The sequence below is a fragment of the Nicotiana tabacum genome, chromosome 4 (genome assembly GCF_000715075.1).
Source record: "Nicotiana tabacum cultivar K326 chromosome 4, ASM71507v2, whole genome shotgun sequence".
In the NCBI taxonomy this organism is placed as follows: domain Eukaryota; kingdom Viridiplantae; phylum Streptophyta; class Magnoliopsida; order Solanales; family Solanaceae; genus Nicotiana; species Nicotiana tabacum.
The window spans coordinates 145,197,128-145,215,953 of NC_134083.1; the positions used below are offsets into that span (position 1 = coordinate 145,197,128).

The window sequence follows — 18,826 nt, forward strand, 5'->3', positions numbered from 1 at the left end:
CCACAGCACCGGTTACAGCAATTAGGGCTCGAAAATGGGAGTTGGCATTTTCTACCAAATCAGATTCTTCCCAAAGTGCCTAGACATCGTCTTCAGTTGGTGTAACTATCTCAACAGGTCGAGCATCATGTTGAGATGATGAGGATCGTCACCTTCTATGTAAATAAGCTCCCTCATCAATAACTTGTTCATCATCATCAATCATCACGGTGTCTATGACCAGCTCGGAAGGAGGACCAGTCGTTATCGCCACCTAAAATGACTCGGAGGCATCAGTCTTCGCCCTCTTATTCTTTTCCCCGGTCACGGAGGAAAGTCTTCTCTTTGGTTGCTTATCCTCCGGCCGGGTACTCCGTAAAGAAGTGTTTACGCCCGAAACAGGCCCAGAGATACCTGTTCGAGTAAGTGCTTCCTGAAGCAGCCTCGCTGCATCACAAGGATTAGCCAAAATGTCCTCCTCGGGGACAATAACAGAGCCCGCACGTAAACCTAATTTCGTGAATAAATCAGAAGGGTTCAACCAAGTTCTCCGTATACAAAAATAATGAAAGCAAGATAAATTAAAATTACCATGATTTTTGGCCTTCCACCCGTATTTAAGGGCCAGTTCTTTCCACAAACGAGTTTTGGGTGTCGTGACGTCTAAGATCTTCTAAACCCACCGGTCCAAACCTTCCACCACCGGTGGGATCCATCGAGTTTCCGAAACATACGAAGGGTGAAGAGTTGATACGGCCATAAACGAATATCTAGTAGAAAGAAATACTAAACAAAGAGCTTACGAGTGCAGTTCCAAGCAACCAGAAAGGATGAAGTGGTTGTCGAAATGATGTCGATGGTGGCGACTGCAACAAACCGTTCTATCCACCCATGGTCGTTGTCATCATCCATACTAGATAGCAAAACATGGTGGCCACGCTTGCAGAGATTTATCATTCCCCCGCGGAAGATTTTGGGGGAATAGATGTTCATCATATGAGCAAAGGTTAGCTCCTCTCTAGTTTTCTAGCACAAGCGTCAAAGACAGGTGACCGTCCTCCACACTGAAGGACTTACCTGTGCCAAACACAGTTGGTAGCTAAGGCAAAACTCCGCAATCACGGAATCAAGCTCTTCACTCAAAGAAAATGCACCCAAAGTAAAGGGATATGTGTAAAAGTATGTAAAACCTTTCTTGGAAAGGATCACTCGCTCCGATAGATCAGGAGAAATGATATCCAATTCATGGCAGCGGCAGTCTTCCTTCACATCAGGAATACTGGAAGGACGAATGAAAGAAGGGTACTTACTAACAGCCCATGTACGGGGGTTAGCAGTAGGGAATTTCTCTTCAAGGTACTTTGTGGTAGTGAGATTTCTTGGGATGATGGAACCCACTGTTGGAGGAACAAAGTCCTCGGTTTTGTTCTTGTTCTTTGTAGAATCAGCACGCTTAGAGGAAGAAACCATTAAAAAAGAAGAAGGAAAAGGTTTTGTGTTTGAAGAGAACTAGAGAAATAATGGAAAATAAAGATGCAAATCAGGAGCTCGAGAAATTATGAAACGCAAAGGAAAAGAATGTGGCGTATAAGTAAAATTTTGGCGGCTAAATTCATGGCCATGATTACCTCGATAATCGGCAAAAGTTGTGCTAAATGCGGAGAGATGTGCGACTAATTAACTGCCAGGAACCTTCAGAGGGAGTTATAGTAATTTCCGCTAAAAGGTGTTTCTACCAACTTTCCAGTAACACAAAGTTATGTCACAGGAAAGCAGAGGGACTATCTATATCGGGTGAAATATGATATGACAAGTGATCGTCTAAAGGGAGGATACGTGGAACTCAGACAGGAATGACCGAAGACCGAACGCAGCCTTTCCACTTGTCACCGGAAAGGATAACGTTCATAAAGGTGTGTTCAATGCTCTGCGCCTGGTAGCATTTAATAGAGAATATTCTGCAGCATTAAGAGCGACGGTCCGTTACAGAGAATTTGACATTTATGTCCACCGTTACGTCTTCATCAATGACCCTCATAATTGACATTAAATGAGGACACGATCCTAGGACCTCTTTCCCTAGACATAATTATAAATAGTGAGCTCAGTTATCATTGTAGGATACAAATTTTCTGGTAAAACTTATACTATATTCGATACAAAACTTAATACAATCTTACTTTCTTGCCTTTTGATCTCATCATTGCTGTGCCCGGAAATCTTGTTCCCGGAACAGTCATCTCTGCTGTTTTGTCTAAATATCAAGGCTAAGTATTGTATATTTTCTTCAATTATTGCATTATTTCAGGATCAAATTAGTTCACTTATCTAGAAATCACGTATAAATTTAACTATACCGTTTTACGGATAAACAAAAAAACGTCCAAAATCAAGCAGAAAATATGGCAATTCATTCTTCAAGTTTATTTCTAGTTTTTCAGAGTTATTCTTAGTACTAGTATACTTACCCGCGCGATGCGCAGATAGTTTTAAACCAAAAAGAGCATAGAGAAATATTAGAATGAGATATATATTGCAAACTATATTTATTGGCTGCATTAAAAAAAATTAAACGAAAAAAAAATAGGTGAATCCTATCGGGCTATCTCTATGAATTTGTTGTTAGGGCTATCTAAAGATGTTCATATGAAATGAAGGGTCATTTGTTTCCTCAACAAATATCTTTTGAGTAAATGTCAGCCTCAGGTTGTGTGCCGTAGTCCTCAACTTCAAATTATTTGGTCCGACTACAAAGTAGTTCATACGATATAAGCGAAGTTCATGTATCTTGTTCCTAAAAAACTTAACAACATACTTTCCGATTGAAGCATGTATACGATCACCCTACAAAATCAGATTCCTTATTAGTGCACAATTATGAAGCCAACAATTATAAGATCGTATATACTGTCATAAGTGCCTAAAGTTGTCCTCAAGATTTGATGTCAAAAACCTGATTGCTTTAGTTTTTGAGATATCGTGTAACTATCTGACGCAACAGTTCAATACAATGACAACAGATATTTACCTTAAGTATCTCATTTGTTACCCCTAGTCTTCCAGCTGCTAATGTAGCCCCACCAGCAAGAAAGCTGGAATGATGATATATTCCTCTCTTCTTCTGAAAGGCATTATAATAACAAATATTTCACATTATTAAAAGAAAAACAAACCTTTTTTTGCAGGATAATAATCAAAAAAGCATTTTCGCAGTAACTTTTACCACTCACCTCGGCTGCATAGAGTTTTTTGAGTTGCTCATTACAAAAATCCATTTTGCCTCTAGCAACCCATTGGTTGTATCAAGACGATTTCCAGTGTGTTTTTGCACAATTTTCCCTTGCGCCACTATATATTCATAATGTTCTCTCTTGCTGAGAACAGAAAGAAAACGATGAATAATTAGAGCTAAATGGTAATATCAAATAATGAAAGTAAAGAAATTATACAGAGTTTACTCCTTGACTTAACAGAAAAAAATACATATTGTCTCCTTTTTTAATCAAGGATAAAAGGAACATATGGAACATGCCATAGAGGTAATTAATATTAGTAGTGTATAATAGAGCAGATCATATATATATAAAGAAAAACTAATGTCTGTGCATGTATATGAGAAGCCATTTGTATATTGATGCTAAACATTATGATTTGCATTGCAATAAGTGACAAAGATTTTGCACATTCTGCCAAAGATACTTAATACATTATTTCTAAAGCTTAGATCATGGACATTCTTTGAGGTCAACCTTTTTTCCATCTCCATGATTTCTACTTCGAAAACTCTTCAGAAGTGTAATGTGTTCCACATCTGCTTTGAGAAAGAATAGTTTGGCTGCTTCATGTCTAATAATTTGATGCTTATTGATATCTTTAACAGACCTGGATAGTGCATCAGTAGTATTTTTAGTAAGTAATTGACCCAATACATAATTGACTTCATGTTTTACTAAAGCAGTGTTTCAAGTTACAGATTCTTTATTCGTATCCAATATTGTTGTAATGTGAAAAAAGAACAGAATAACAATGATACATGCCCTGTTCTTCTTTAAAAATAGCGTTCCTCAAGTCTTAGACAGAGGAAGAAGTAGAAGGACCAGATGGTTTGTGGATAGAAAGTGTGATAAAACCATTGTTCAGGAACCGTTATTAGTTATTACATTCTTCAACTCTTTCATTTGTCTGACAGACTATAACTTGTTTTTCTGAACTATTGAGCTGGAATTGCAGCAAAACTTGTTTATATCAGGAAAATATTACTTTATAAACCAATTACATGAAGAGTGTGAAGAATAATAAGAATAAAAATGAAATGTAACGCACTTACATTGCGGATGTCATTAAATTTTAAGAGAATAACACAACATTAAGAGTAACTTAATTAAGAAGCCATTTTAGCAGTTATTTTAAGTAAAGCTGTCAAAGAGAAGAAGAATCATTCTTGACCTTTATGGGTAAAATGAAAAAACAAAATACACAATTTAAAAAAGAATGAGGCCTCACCAGTCAATGACAACCACTTAGCCCAACAACATATTTGACAACTCCCTGAAGCCCGACCAAAACAATCTTGGTTCTGTTGTTTCTAGTCACAATAAATTTGGTGTGTCTCGGATGAACAGACAGTTCCTTATCACCACTCTCTGCACGGAAAGGCGATAACACCCGAGATAGACATAGTTGAGCCTCCAGTATTTTGCACGTCTAAACAACTAACTAATCACAATGAATTTAATGAAGATAACAATAAAGATCAGTTTAGGTTAGGTACTGTTACTCTGCCACCAAACTGCAGAGCTCTACATGATGAATAATCCTTTCTCCCATGCTCCTCATGTCGATCAGATAATCAAATAACAATTTTTTCTAGCCATGAGAACAAATTAACAATTCGAACATTAATTGGAGAAGTCATCAGTAATGTAATAGTGACTTTGATCATACATTTCCTGCCAAAGTAAGAAAGAACATAATGGAATAATGAAGTAGTAGAACTTAGGAATAAGCATATTGAGAAACAATCTTGTTGTATCACACCAATAAAAGACAAACAAAAAAATTAGTAGGTCGATTAGTAGTCAAAAAAATGAGTATATGGAAACATCCATAATTTTATTTTAGCCAGCCAAAACATATTACAGTTGATGCAATATCACAAAATCCACTTGATGAATTACCTTATTCAAACCAATTTTGTACATGACGTTCACTGCTTCTTCACCAATGCGATGTAAGAAGTAACGTTATTCCATGTTATGGCAGATGATGACCAATATAGAGAAATAGGAAAATATTTATAAAATAGAGAAATAGGAAAATATTTTTAAAAAAATACCGAAAAGTAAAGCGTACCTATTACATGTTTCAGAAATCACATCAACAGGAATTTTTTGCAGTTGGTTAATGAATCTCAGCAACAAAAGTAGTACTTAAACCTCCAAAAAGATATTCATTATCTTTCGAGTGTCAGACTAAATTTCGAAAAACTTCTTTAAATACAACATTTGTAGCTTCAGTAGTTATTTGCCCATCGTCATCACAAACCAAAATTTTTAATCCTTTTCTGCTTGTCACCCAAGAAAGAGCAACATATAGTTGTCCATGTGTAAAAACTGGTTTCTTCAAAAATAATCCCACGTGAGACAATGACTGTCCTTGACTTTTGTTGATTGTCATGGCAAAAGAAACAATGATTGGAAATTGTCTTCGCTGGAACTTAAATGGAATTCTAGCATCAGATGGAGTCAATGTCATTCTTGGAATAAACACTTTCTGTCCAGCCATCTGTCCTGCTAAAACCTTGGCTTCAATGACTTGATTTCCAAGTTTAGTTATGATCAACCTTGTTCCATTACATAATCCTGCTGACTGATCAATATTTCTTAATAACATTACTGGAATACCAACCTTTAGAGTAAGAGCATGATTTGGAACTCCAGAACATTTAATTGTATTTAAGAATTCAGGAGTGTGTACATGTTCCAGTGCTGAATAAGTATTGTCAGAGCTGCAGATTGTATCAGAACTCAAATATGATTTCTCAGAACTTTGATTAAGCGAAATCATATATTCGTTGACTGATTCCACCATATTAAGAGTTGGAGTAAGAATGGCTCTCTGCTGGAGGTATCCTATATCATTGCAACGACTGTTGAAATCCGGATATGTACTTTCTACAATTGCATATGTTGGATCAACAGATTGTTTTATCAAAAGATCATCTGGTATTTGGACTTTTTCATTGCCATCAACAGAAGTACCAACTATACCATCGCCAATTGCCAAAATCCAATCTGAAAAAACTCTCAACTCATCTAGATGTGTCCCTATTTCATTACCTTGCAATCTCATATTCTTTGTTAACTTTAAGAGTTGACAGTGAGGCCACAAATAAGAAGAATTGAGAGAAGCATTAACAATATCTTGCCTACTTCCTTTTGGAATGACAGGTAATATTTGTCTGAAGTCACCACCAAGAACAATTGTTTTACCTCCAAATGGTAGGTGTAAATTGGATGCATCTTTAAACCTAAGAATATCTCTTAAAGTTTTATCAAGAGCTTCAAAACAATATCTATGCATCATGGGTGCCTCATCCCAAATAATCAACTTTGCCTTAATAATTAAATTTGCTAAAGGAGTACCTTGCTTGATATTACATGTTGAATCTTCAGTTACATTTAGAGGAATCACAAATCTTGAATGAGCTGTTCGACCACCTGGTAACAACAGAGATGCAATCCCGCTAGATGCAACAGTTAACACAATATCTCCTCTAGATCTTATGGCAGAAGACAGAGTTCTCCAAATAAAAGTCTTGCCTGTTCCTCCAAAACCATATAAAAAGAAAAATTCACCTTTGTCTTCATTCACATCTCTTATTATTTTTTCATAAACTGACTTTTGCTCATCTGTCAAATTCTTTACTAATTGTTGATGTTCCTCCACCAAAGCGCGTTTATTATAACGCAATTCATCCCGTATTAATCTATTACTGTTGTCAACTTCTTTCGTATTATAAACAGGCCTTGGCATTGTTGGAAAATCCTGAAAACTTCTTCCACAACCTTTCAAAAAATTTTCAAGCTTTTGCAAACAGCGATTTTTCAATTCTTCATCTGTTAGGTCAGCTTCTGAAATAACATAAAAATATAAAATAATGAAATACAATTAAATGTTAAAGTTTAGTTTAGCCACATGAGATTAATAATAAGATTAATGAAAAAGTATAGTGTTCAATAGTAGTTTACATGAATTTAAAGCACATTTAACGTACAAAGAATTTGAAGGAATAATATAGTCCAAACCATGTAGTTCATTTTATTTTTAAAGTGTACTAATAATGTGAAGATGCATTTTATTATTCGTAATGTATCAAAAAAGTCAGTTTTGATATCCAAAAATAATGAATTGAAATATTTTCAATTAAAGTAGAGAATGCATAAGAGCGATTTTAGGCTTTTCCGAAGCTTTAGGGCATTAAATACAATGCATTAATTTTTTATTAGTATTTATGTCTGGAAAGTGCATTAATTAGTACCAATATTATTCCTATGATCTAAAGAAAACACTATAGTAAAAAGACATAAACATAACAAAATATTGTTTAACGAACCTTAAGTTCTGGAATGAATTTTGTATGAAGTTGAAAAAAAATATAAAAAGCAATGAACAATAAGATTAATATGAATGAAGTAATTAAAAAGAAAATTAATTAATAAAGTTAAGCAAATCAGCCATCCTTCAGAAGTATCATATCATAACTCGAAATTGTAAGCATTAAATAAGTGCCTGGGTGATCCAATATTCTTCTTTCTTCATGAAGTATATCTTCTGATAGTAAATGCCATGTTGCTTGCCAAACACTTTCTGGACGTGACATTGAATTTGATAAAAGTAGCATAGCAAATAATTGCCTAAGATATGATGCCATTCCCCAATTACTTGCTTCCATTATAGCATCCACGTATTCCTTGTCATCGTCTAATAAACCCAGAGTATAACATGCATCTCTAAAAGTCTCATGATCACAACCGTTGATATTTTTTAAATCCTCATAGCTCTTTGGACCTTTAATGACATTCAACAACAATCTAAGGTAATATTGCTCGCCAGATCCAGGTGGAACAAAGAATATTCTCCCAATAGAAAATGCAGATGTTCTTCTTTTTTCCCATCTTTTTAGATTTTGTTTCCACACAAACTTTAGAGGGAATTCTGCATAAGTCAATTCTCTTGCTTCAGGAAATGTCTTATTAGCTTCAAACCAGCTTAAAAACATAGATTCCTTAACGGTTGGTCTATTGACAACTGCATCAATTGGATCATCATCCGAAAATATGACTGTCTGATTATTTGGTAGGTGAAAAGATAGCCTTTCTACCGATGGTTCTCTATGGTGTATTGGGAATTTAAAAATTCTCCAAGCAGCTTCACAAGGTGATATGTATCGGCAATCACAATACATATTTATTTCATCAACGACCCCCGAGTCTTCATTATTTACACTTTGAGAAAAAGCTGCGGTGACACGATCATTTCCTTTATTAACATACTTAAATAAGTACTTAATGGATCGTGATTGATTACACCACTCCACGTTAATATGTGCACCATACTTCAATAATAAAAATCTATTGTGTGGTACAACATACCTATTATCCAAGTCAATACCTACTCTCTTTGCAGTTCTACCATCATCCCTTCTTCTATAAATTGGATATCCATCTTCATCAATTGTGGTTGATGACACAAATTTTTTTGGAAAGTGCTTTGTGCATCTACCATTTTGCATGCACGGAGAAGATTTTCTAGCAGTACCACAAGGACCATGCATCATGAAATTTGTAACAACATTATAATAATAAGGATCTACTTTTTTATCTGGTAATTCTGCTGAAATTATTCCATCAATATCTCCGACATTTGGGTATTTATTCAGAAGAAAAAGCAAGATGTGTGCATGAGGCAAGCCTCGCTTTTGGAATTCAACTGTATAAATCACTGAAGAATAAAGATATAATTAGATCATTAAGTTTATATATTAGTTATTTTTAATATTAGCATATAACAAAATTAATGTAATAATGTAATAATTTTCTAGAACATAAAAATTGTACCTGCTTTTACTTCTCCAAAAACTTTATTGTCGCGTAGATCCTTTATCATGCGATCCAGCTTGATTTTGAAAACCCTTGTTAAAATGTCGGGACGATCTTCTGGAGATAATCCCCTACTCTCCACAAATCTAGTAATCTCTGGCCATTTTGGGTTACAAGTAAATGTGATGAACAGATCAGGGTACCCCGCCCATTTGCAAATTGCCATGGCATCTTGATAATTTTGCAACATGTAGCGTGCACCTCCCGTAAAGCTGGAAGAGAGTATAACTCTTTGTCCTTGAGAAGAAGGTTCTATGTCACCATGTAAAACAGCATCTTGTAACCCTTTATAAAAGTGTGCTCTCAATTGTTTTTGATGAAGCCTAATGAACCTCAATCGAGAAGATTCCATCATTGTATAACCATCTACCAAGAATTGCTGAAATAATCTTCTAGCTGACACAATTGTTGGAACTTCATCCTTCCTTTCTTGAATTTTATATGATAAGTACTCACGCGTGCTAACACATTTCCTTCCACTGGTCGAATCATCAATATCATTTAAAGGAATATCTTCTCGGTATCCGTCTTCACCATACGGAAATAGTAATGGATATTGCAAACCTAAGTATGCTGCATTTAATTCATTTACCCTTTGTAGTTGTCCAGATTGGCTTTCAACTATGATATCTCTGTCAGACCTTGTTTGTTCAAAATCTCCAACGATCAAAGCAGCTACCTCTGAAACTGTTGGTAAATTGTATCTTCTTCCATCAGAGCCTCTTTTCCCTATCAATCTAAGTCTAACATTTGAGGTCCGGTCTGTTTGAAATTGATCTCTTACCATTCTAAATGACTTTGCAAGAATATTGTTGTCATCAAGCATTTGCTTCAACTCATTCACAATTTCAGTATGAAGTTGATTGTTCATTTCACCACGGCTGTAAAGAAAAGTATTGAATTCAACTAACAATGTATGTCTTATAAAAAATATAATTTAAAAATATTTTGAGTAAGCAATTGTCTATGCTAACCTGATAGCATGAATTCTATTTTCCACCTCATTTTCTGTATCATAGATATACAATTGTGCAAATTTTGGAGAAGATCCCTCCGGAGGCAATAAGCTTCCAATCTGATGATAATTTTGCCCAGACAATCTGAATGTTCTAGGTCCCTTTGTTTTGTTGACAGAAAAATCCACCTTTCCTCCCATTGATGTAAATGCAAATATAGAATTATATGTTCGAATGTTCTCTCTGAAATGTTTGCTTTTTGCACCTTCATGAAATTAGGTTTGGCTAAAGCAGATATATATATGCAAAAATTATAGTGTCATTATTTTAATTAAATGAATTTATCTATTAACCTGATCCAAACAATAAATCCTTCAAAATCGAAGGAGGCTCCTTTGGATTTGGTAGCTTGATTTTTCCACGACCACAACACAAAGTGAAAACTGATTTTTTATTTTTATACTTCTTGTCAACTCTTTCCTCGAACCAGAAATATGCCCCACAATATTCACATTCATAATTGGCATCTCCTATATCCCAGTATTCTAGTTTTATGAGAGTAAAATAAAGAGATAAAGTTAAAGTACTTATTATATAGAAAGTAAAATTATGTTGTATATGTAACTTTAAAATACGTCATACTTACCTTCATTGGTCATCCAGCTCTCTACTTCATCATCTATAAATAATAATAATTAGATCTTAAAATTTGAAATTTAATATATTTGGAACTGTTAATACATTTTAACATTATCGAACATTGATGAGTTTATATGTGAATACCTTCAAATACATCGTCATCTTCATTTGCATCATGAATTTGTACGTTGGATTGCATATGACCTTGATGCATAAATTAAAAATTAATAAACTTGTATGTATGACTATGAGTTGCGGTGAGTTAAATGGCATACCTGGTATATCACCATCAATATTGTCATCTTCAAATTCTAAACATAAATATTAATTGTTAGCCTTTTTTTCAATTTCATATTGAACAAAAAGTATAATGCAATACTGAATTTGAAATTATAGGGGTGCATTTAAAATAATGAAAATTGCAAAAGTAGAACCCAAATAAAAAATAACTCATAGAAGTAGAATTGTAAAATAACAAACATGTTGTACTTGAGAAAATAAAGAGAAGCAAATAAATGGCAGCAAATTAAAGTTTAGTTTTTTAAATAATTCTGTTGCCCATAAAGTTTCGCATATAAGTTATACGTATATAAATTAATAACTTCATTATTTATGTGGAGATGTATATAGCGGCACAAATAATTAACTTCCTCAAATTTCAAAAATAAGTTAAATAACTTAAACATAAATATTTACCTTGAAATAATGGTATCTCATTTAAATCCGGTAGAAGATGTTCTTTCTGCAAATTTGAACTCGACAAACCATATCGCAAATTATGCTCTGGCATTGATTTTGGATATTGTGCTTGAGAATAAGAAGATGAAACTTGTCCACAACTCTTTATGGGGTAGTACGAAATCGAGGGAAATTTAGACGATTTGTTATATCCATTAATGATTGTTTTGTTTTCCCTTTTTGAGAAGCATTCCCTATGATAGTAGTATCAACAAATTCTGTAAACCATTAAAAACAAAAAAACTAATTGTTAGAAGTGGAAAAAGATAGGAAAACTATCAAACCAATATTTATATCCTAAATTCTATGTAAACAAACTTAATATGTAGCATTTTTTATATTTCATGGTCAAGAAAAAGTATAAGTTTATTGCAATATTGACCTTGAAAAAATAACTCTATAGCTGGGTTTAACTTAAAAAATAACTCTTGATTTTTGTGTTTTAACAGTGTCACCGTTAGTTTCAACCTCATTCCATTAAGTTAAACTAAAGGTAGTACCTTAGCAAACTTATGAAACTAAAGATGGTCAAGAGTATATATAGAGGTCAAATACAAACCGACTCCCATCAATAAGGTTTAACTTTGGCTAAAATCTCGCATTACAAACATGAACTAAATCTTACTTCGCCTCTAATTAGTCATACTTCCAATGAAACTGTAAACCCCCTATCAAACAACATGTTATATTAGATGGCCAACAAAACTTCATTTAAAAGTATTCTAAAGATTAAGCCTAATCAACCAAACAAATATTTTTAAAAAAAAAATAAACATCACAAAAGAGAAGATAAATCGCTTAATAAAATTTTCAAAAGTAGAACGACAAAAAAGAAAATTCATACAAAATAATAATTCTATAATTATAACAAACATGTTGTACTTAATAAAATAAACAAAAGCAAATAATGGCAGCAAATTAAGCTTTTATTTTATAAATTATTCTACTGGCCAGTCCATTACGCATATGAGAAAAAAGTATATAAATTAAAAAAATTTATATTTTTGTTGAGATTCAGTATAGCGACACAAAAGTTTGACTTCCTCAAATTTTCAAAATAAGATAAAACAAAATTTACACAAATATTTACCTTGAAATAATGGTAACTCATTTAAATCTGGTAAAAGATGATCGCTTTGCAATTTTGAAGGCGACAAATCATATCGCAAATGTTGTTGTTGCATTGAATTTGGATATTGTTGTTGAGACTGAGATGATGAAACTTGTTCACAAATCTTTATGGGTGCAATACATAATTGAGGGGAATTCAGACGATTTGTTATGTCCGTTAATGATTGTTCTGTTTTTCCTTTTTCAAAAGCATTCCGTCTGATAGTAGTAGAATGGATAAAGTCTGTAAACCATAAAATAAAAAAACAGGTAACTGTTATAAGTGGAAAAAGGTTGGAAAACTATCAAAACCAATATAATGAAATAATCTATAGGATGTTTAAGGACAATAACTATCATTAAAGGTTAGTATATAAGAATTGATATGCTGATTAGAATTGTGATTTTTCTCTACTTGCAACTGAGTAAAACAGGTATAAAAGGCACTAATAAAGACGACAAACCTGTACGACTAATCATCAAAAATACTTAAAAATTACAAATGCTCTAAAATTTTAAAAATGCATAAGATGCACGGGATGGGTAAACATATCAAAAATGATAAAACATATGACATAATTATTTTAAATTTATGCAATGATATATCAAATAATGCATATTCGGAAGAAAGACCATACACAGCATAATAGAGAGTACTATGGTGTAAGGATCAGAAAATACGTCGATATATAGGACACATGTTTTTTAAAATTATACTTAAATTTGAGAATCTAATGCATCTATGAAACTGAACAAATAGTAGAACAAAAAGATTTAGTAAGAGACCGAATTTACGTCCAATTGTTTAAAGAACTGCAAAATTACTCATGATCTATATAATGTTAAAATTTCATACCGTTCGAGGAAAATTTAGCCTGTTTCTGTTTCTGTATGCATATTCGATTTTTTCTTGCGAGTTTTTTCTGTTCTTCCATGTCAAAGTGCCGTAAAAACTGAATTTGTTGCGAGAAGTTGTAGAGTCTTTTGCAAAAGTAAAGTGGAATTTTGTAGGGCTTCTTGGCAACCCCTCAGTCTGTTGATTCCAAAGCAAAAAAAACTCTATTTTCTTCTGATAGTGTAATTCAATATCGAAAATTTCTGAAGCAACCACAACAGGGTTGACTACAACAATTTTAGAAGAAAAACTACTGTAGACAAACGTAAAAGCATGAAAGCGCTGGATACATATCAAAAAAATTGGCTGACGTTGAGGTAGGCAGGAGTTGGAAAATTGGGGTGAGAAACTGAATTAGGTTTGAGAAGTTGAAGAGTCTTCAAGAAAAGCTAAAACAGAGAGCAGTTGACGATAACAGGGCATATCTGATGCGCCTCTTTTTCCTTTATATTTATTATTATATTTTGTTTTTTATTTTATATCTTTTTTAGTGCAGTAGTATTTTTAGTTTACTGTAAGTCCCAAAGACAATTTTTTAAATATATTTTCGAAATAATTAAAAATTAAAGTACAACAGGAAACTTAATTTTTATATTACCAATATATTTTCAACTGATTGAAGAATGAGTTAGCCCATTGTTATTAATTCTTAGCAAGTTCTAACTCTTACCAAATTCTCACTTTTACTAATATTGTGAATATTTACAAATCGTTATGTTTATGTTTGTTTATCCATAGGAGAGACGAAATTCGTCTCCCATGTTGCATATTTTAAAGGCGGTGTAGGTTGTGAAATTTGATCGTAAGAGCATGTTTGGAATATGTATGGTTTTTTCCTTTTTCTTATCTTGTTAACATATCGCACATATGCTCTAGTTATATGTGATGTAATATCATAAGAAATTCAATATTTTTGGATTTTCAGGTTGCCAAATAGAAACATAATGGCTAAATAGTCTTCAGATGAAGAGAGGTAAAATTTGTAATTGTTGTTGTTCATTTGTCGTATGAGAAAATCGTAATGGTTATGCAACTGGTGGTGGGTGGGCCTATTGTTCCTGCACTATTTGATACCCCAAGAATGAGTTGGTTGAAGAGTTTGAAATCCTCATAGAAGAGTTTGGAATACCTTGCAAATTTATAGAAGGTTATCTAGTGATGACACATTATCGATGCTATAATTCATCTAACTTTTGTCTTCATAGATATGAAGACAGTTGTTCGTGAATATATAGCAAAAGGCTTTAATAATTCCGTGGGAAATTTTACACATATACCATTCTGTCCAAATCCATGAAAATGGTTGGATTTGGACAGAATGTTCTTCCACTTTGAGAGTTGAGAATTGAAGTCGTCATCTGGTCCTACTGCTGATGCCTTATTAGCGGATCTAGTCTTCTTGTCATACGTCTTCAAAGGAGATATTTTTGCATTGCAAGCATCACCATCTTCTAACACGGACGATCCACTTTCTGATACGCTTTTCTCGATGGGAGTTTGCAAAACAGACTTCAGCTGAGTTTCGGCCATAAGATCCTTCCAAAAATAAAAATATTTAATAGCAGTTGGAGAGCAATACTGTTGCTAGTTGCATAATTTTGACTCATAATTGTTAACTAAATAAATAATGATGTAAAAGTTTAAATTTCATAAAATTTACCCCGAAAAGCTTATCTCCACTTGAGCTTTGTCCATCAAAAAACTGTGGATCCTGTTAAACAGAAAGAAAAAAGAACATTCATTCATCCTATGAATGCAAAATTATTTATACCTAAATTTTGTATGAGGAGGTTTGTGAGTAAAAAATGTTTACAGTGATAGTATCATCGAATAAACTGTGATTGTATTCCTTTAGAAGGTCATCATCATCAGTAAGCTTAAGAACTTTGTAGACTTCGACCTGTGACTCAATATTCTCTTGCTTAACAATAACCTTGAACATGAATTTTTTATAAAGAATATCGTCCAGTTCACTTGGATAAGAACAGTCAGCATCCGCAATTGAAGTCTACACCAAATTTCATAGGTTAGAAATATTATAATTGATAACTAAATTAAGTTTAGTATTATACCTCAAGTAATCTTTCCTTAAGTTCTTTTGCGGACTTCCCTATAAGCTGCATAGCTTCGCGATTCCAAAGCAACAATGAGATAAAAGCGGTTCCATCCATAACACGAACTTGAAGCCTATACCTGCAACTCAATTTTGATTAACCTTATGCATATTTTTTATAGATAGAAGAATTTAAATATACATAAATAGTAATTACCTGTGAGTAAATGAAAATTCTTCTTCATTGCATTTCTTACAAAAGTATTTATTTTTAACTTTATCAACCTTTCAACTACACTTGTTGCATGCCAAGTATGACCATCCCTGGTCAAGTTCCAAATTAACCAATTTTGCCGCAATCCAATAGCTACATTCCTATTTAACAAAAATAAAAAATTATTGTAAATGCAAAACAGAAAACATAAGATAAATATAATTGACAAAGTAAATTAAACTCACTTGCGTGCACTGAACTAAATCCCTTATAGTTTTAAACAGTACAATTCCTTTGTCTAACTCATCTCTAACAGAGTAACTTTGCTGAGAACTTGTTTGAGTGATTCGCTCAAAGTTTGATTGACGTGCTGCAAGTAATCTGCATAAGTCAAAAATTGTAATTTATAAATACTATTGTTATTTTTTGTGTACATATAGAAAAGGATTATACACTTGAAAAACCTGGATTTAAAGTCAATAGATTGCGGCAACGTAGAATTTATCCATATCTTTGTCTGATACCAACAGCTACGCACTGAGTAATTACCTGTGTATCAAATGAACTATAAATATAAATTTGAAATTTAAAAATTTTTATAAACTAAAATTCAAAAATACATGTAATTTCTGGTAAACCTCGAAATTTTTGAGCTTTCATATGCTGGAAAACAACAATCAAAGGCTCATCAGTAGATTCATTCAAGTGATGTTGAATTTGATCCACAAGTTCGCTCCATAAGGTTGCCAAAATCCTGTTCCTCCTATACGTTTCATGGTAAGATTAATAAACACATATATAGGTAATTTATTATAAAGTATTGTTTCTATTTTTGAATTACTTACTGATCATCTTCGAGCACAACATTAATAAAGACACTTTGGTTGTCTCCTTGCTTGTAGGTCTTAACATCTTCATAGGTCACAACCTGACCAACAACATCTATAAATATAAAAGTTAGTCACATAGTTTTACAAATACCATTAGTTCATTAAAAATGAAAAGAAGAATTACCGAGTAATTCTGTCTGATCGACATCATGTTGATTTGTTAGTTGGTCAAAAGAGCGCAAGTTAAAGATGTTCATATGAAATGAAAGGTCATTTGTTTCCTCAACAAATGTCTTTTGAGTAAATGTCAGCCTCAGGTTGTGTGCCGTAGTCCTCAACTTCAAATTATTTGGTCCGACTACAAAGTAGTTCATACGATATAAGCGAAGTTCATGTATCTTGTTCCTAAAAAACTTAACAACATACTTTCCGATTGAAGCATGTATACGATCACCCTACAAAATCAGATTCCTTATTAGTGCACAATTATGAAGCCAACAATTTTAAGATCGTCTATACTGTCATAACTGCCTAATGTTGTCCTCAAGATTTGATGCCAAAAACCAGAATGCTACAGTTTGTTCTATATCAATTATGAAGCCAGCATTAATTAATAGACAGAAAGAGGAATACTTATACTACACATATTTCATATATAAGCGTAGTTTCTGTATGTTCATCCGTTGATAGTCTAAGCAAGGCAACCAATATCTAATATTTGCCAGATTTTTATATTTTGAACAATACCTCTGTTATTTTGAACAATACATCTGTTATTATGTACGAAGATGCAACTTAACTGATTGTCTATATGTATATATTAGGATAATCACTGTCTAAAGTTATCCTCAAGATTTGAAATCAAAAATCAGAATGGCACAGTCGGTTCCATATCACTTAAAGAACTGTTTATATGGAAGTAGAAATTATTGGAGCAACTTCCTAGACATTTGAGTAATGCGGAAGAATGAATTTTCATATAGAATGCGAGTACTTTACGAAGTTTAAACCTATGAGAAAGTTGAATATGTTACCTTAGAATCCTGTAAAACCAATTCAATTGAATACGGTATTTCCGGCTTAAAGCGATCCGGCATTACCCACATTCGAACAACTCTAACTTTGAGATTCCATTGCATCGAGTTGCCTGAAATTTGTTTGATATCATGAATTTGTGTGGCCATATTTGCAAATCAATTGTAATCAGACTGGTATACTGAGTAGATAAAATACGAAGTTGAAAAGGTTTTGAAAATGTACAGCGCATAAATCATGCAGTTATGTATGTGTAGATAAAATAGAGATTTTTGGTTGGAAGCCCACGTTTGGGAGCACGATCAGTCGTGGAATAGAAGAAAAACTACTGTAGACAAATTGGGGGGAGAAACTGAATTAGGTTTGAGAAGTTGAAGAGTCTTCAAAAAAAGCTAAAACAGAGAGCAGTTGACGATAACAGGGCATATCTGATGCGCCTCTTTTTCCTTTATATTTATTATTATATTTTGTTTTTTTATTTTATATCTTTTTTAGTGCAGTAGTATTTATAGTTTACTATAAGTCCCAAAGACAATTTTTTAAATGTATTTTCGAAATAATTAAAAATTAAAGTACGACAGGAAACTTAATTTTTATATTACCAATATATTTTCAACTGATTGAAGAATGAGTTAGCCCATTGTTATTAATTCTTAGCAAGTTCTAACTCTTGCCAAATTCTCACTTTGAAAAATTATTCGTCCTTTTTTTTTTTAACTTTTATTTATGTATAAAAAAACTAATTGAAACTTTGACACGGTAGTTGTTGAGTAAAATAGGGTCAACTAAGAAAGTGGGAGGATTCTTTTTGTTTTTTAATAACAGCCAGCCCAAATAAGGGGAAGGAAATTCTATTTTTAATAGGCAAGTGTATCAATAAGAATAACTGCAAAAACAAAATCGTGGAAGGACTGGAAACAAAATCGTGGGTCGATTGGAAGTTTTTTATATTTTTTAAATTTAACTTTATTTTGTTGATTTGTAGTTTGAATTTGAAATTCCAATTATCTTGGAGAGTTGTCCTAATTTTTTACATGTGTTAGAATTGTGGGTATTCCACTTGTCAGCCTAACATGATTTTGCCTTTGTTATTCTATATAGATAGATTATATGTAACGTTATTGGCTAGCTAAGGAAGGGAATTACTGTAGTTGCCATGCAAATTTTTATGTTGTCTTGACCAAATTACCTCTTTCTTATACAGTAACTTCCTTGC

At 33.0% G+C, this 18,826-nt stretch overlaps 1 protein-coding gene across 1 annotated transcript; it reads right to left on the minus strand.

Annotated features, from left to right (window-relative positions):
- Positions 1-253: 253 nt before the first annotated feature.
- Positions 254-17,759, minus strand: LOC107796958 (uncharacterized). Its single transcript, XM_075251103.1, has 25 exons — positions 17,610-17,759; positions 16,760-17,030; positions 16,591-16,687; positions 16,384-16,508; positions 16,210-16,294; positions 15,991-16,126; positions 15,851-15,906; positions 15,551-15,671; positions 15,292-15,486; positions 15,139-15,189; positions 14,756-15,014; positions 12,564-12,827; positions 11,593-11,691; positions 10,880-10,939; positions 10,743-10,775; positions 10,450-10,641; positions 10,115-10,361; positions 9,099-10,021; positions 7,771-8,982; positions 5,479-7,112; positions 4,924-4,928; positions 3,245-3,353; positions 3,008-3,100; positions 1,170-1,488; positions 254-489 (listed from the first exon to the last, which is right to left on the minus strand). Exons 1-25 carry the CDS (start codon positions 17,757-17,759, stop codon positions 254-256), a joined length of 6,972 nt encoding a protein of 2,323 aa, XP_075107204.1.
- Positions 17,760-18,826: the final 1,067 nt, after the last annotated feature.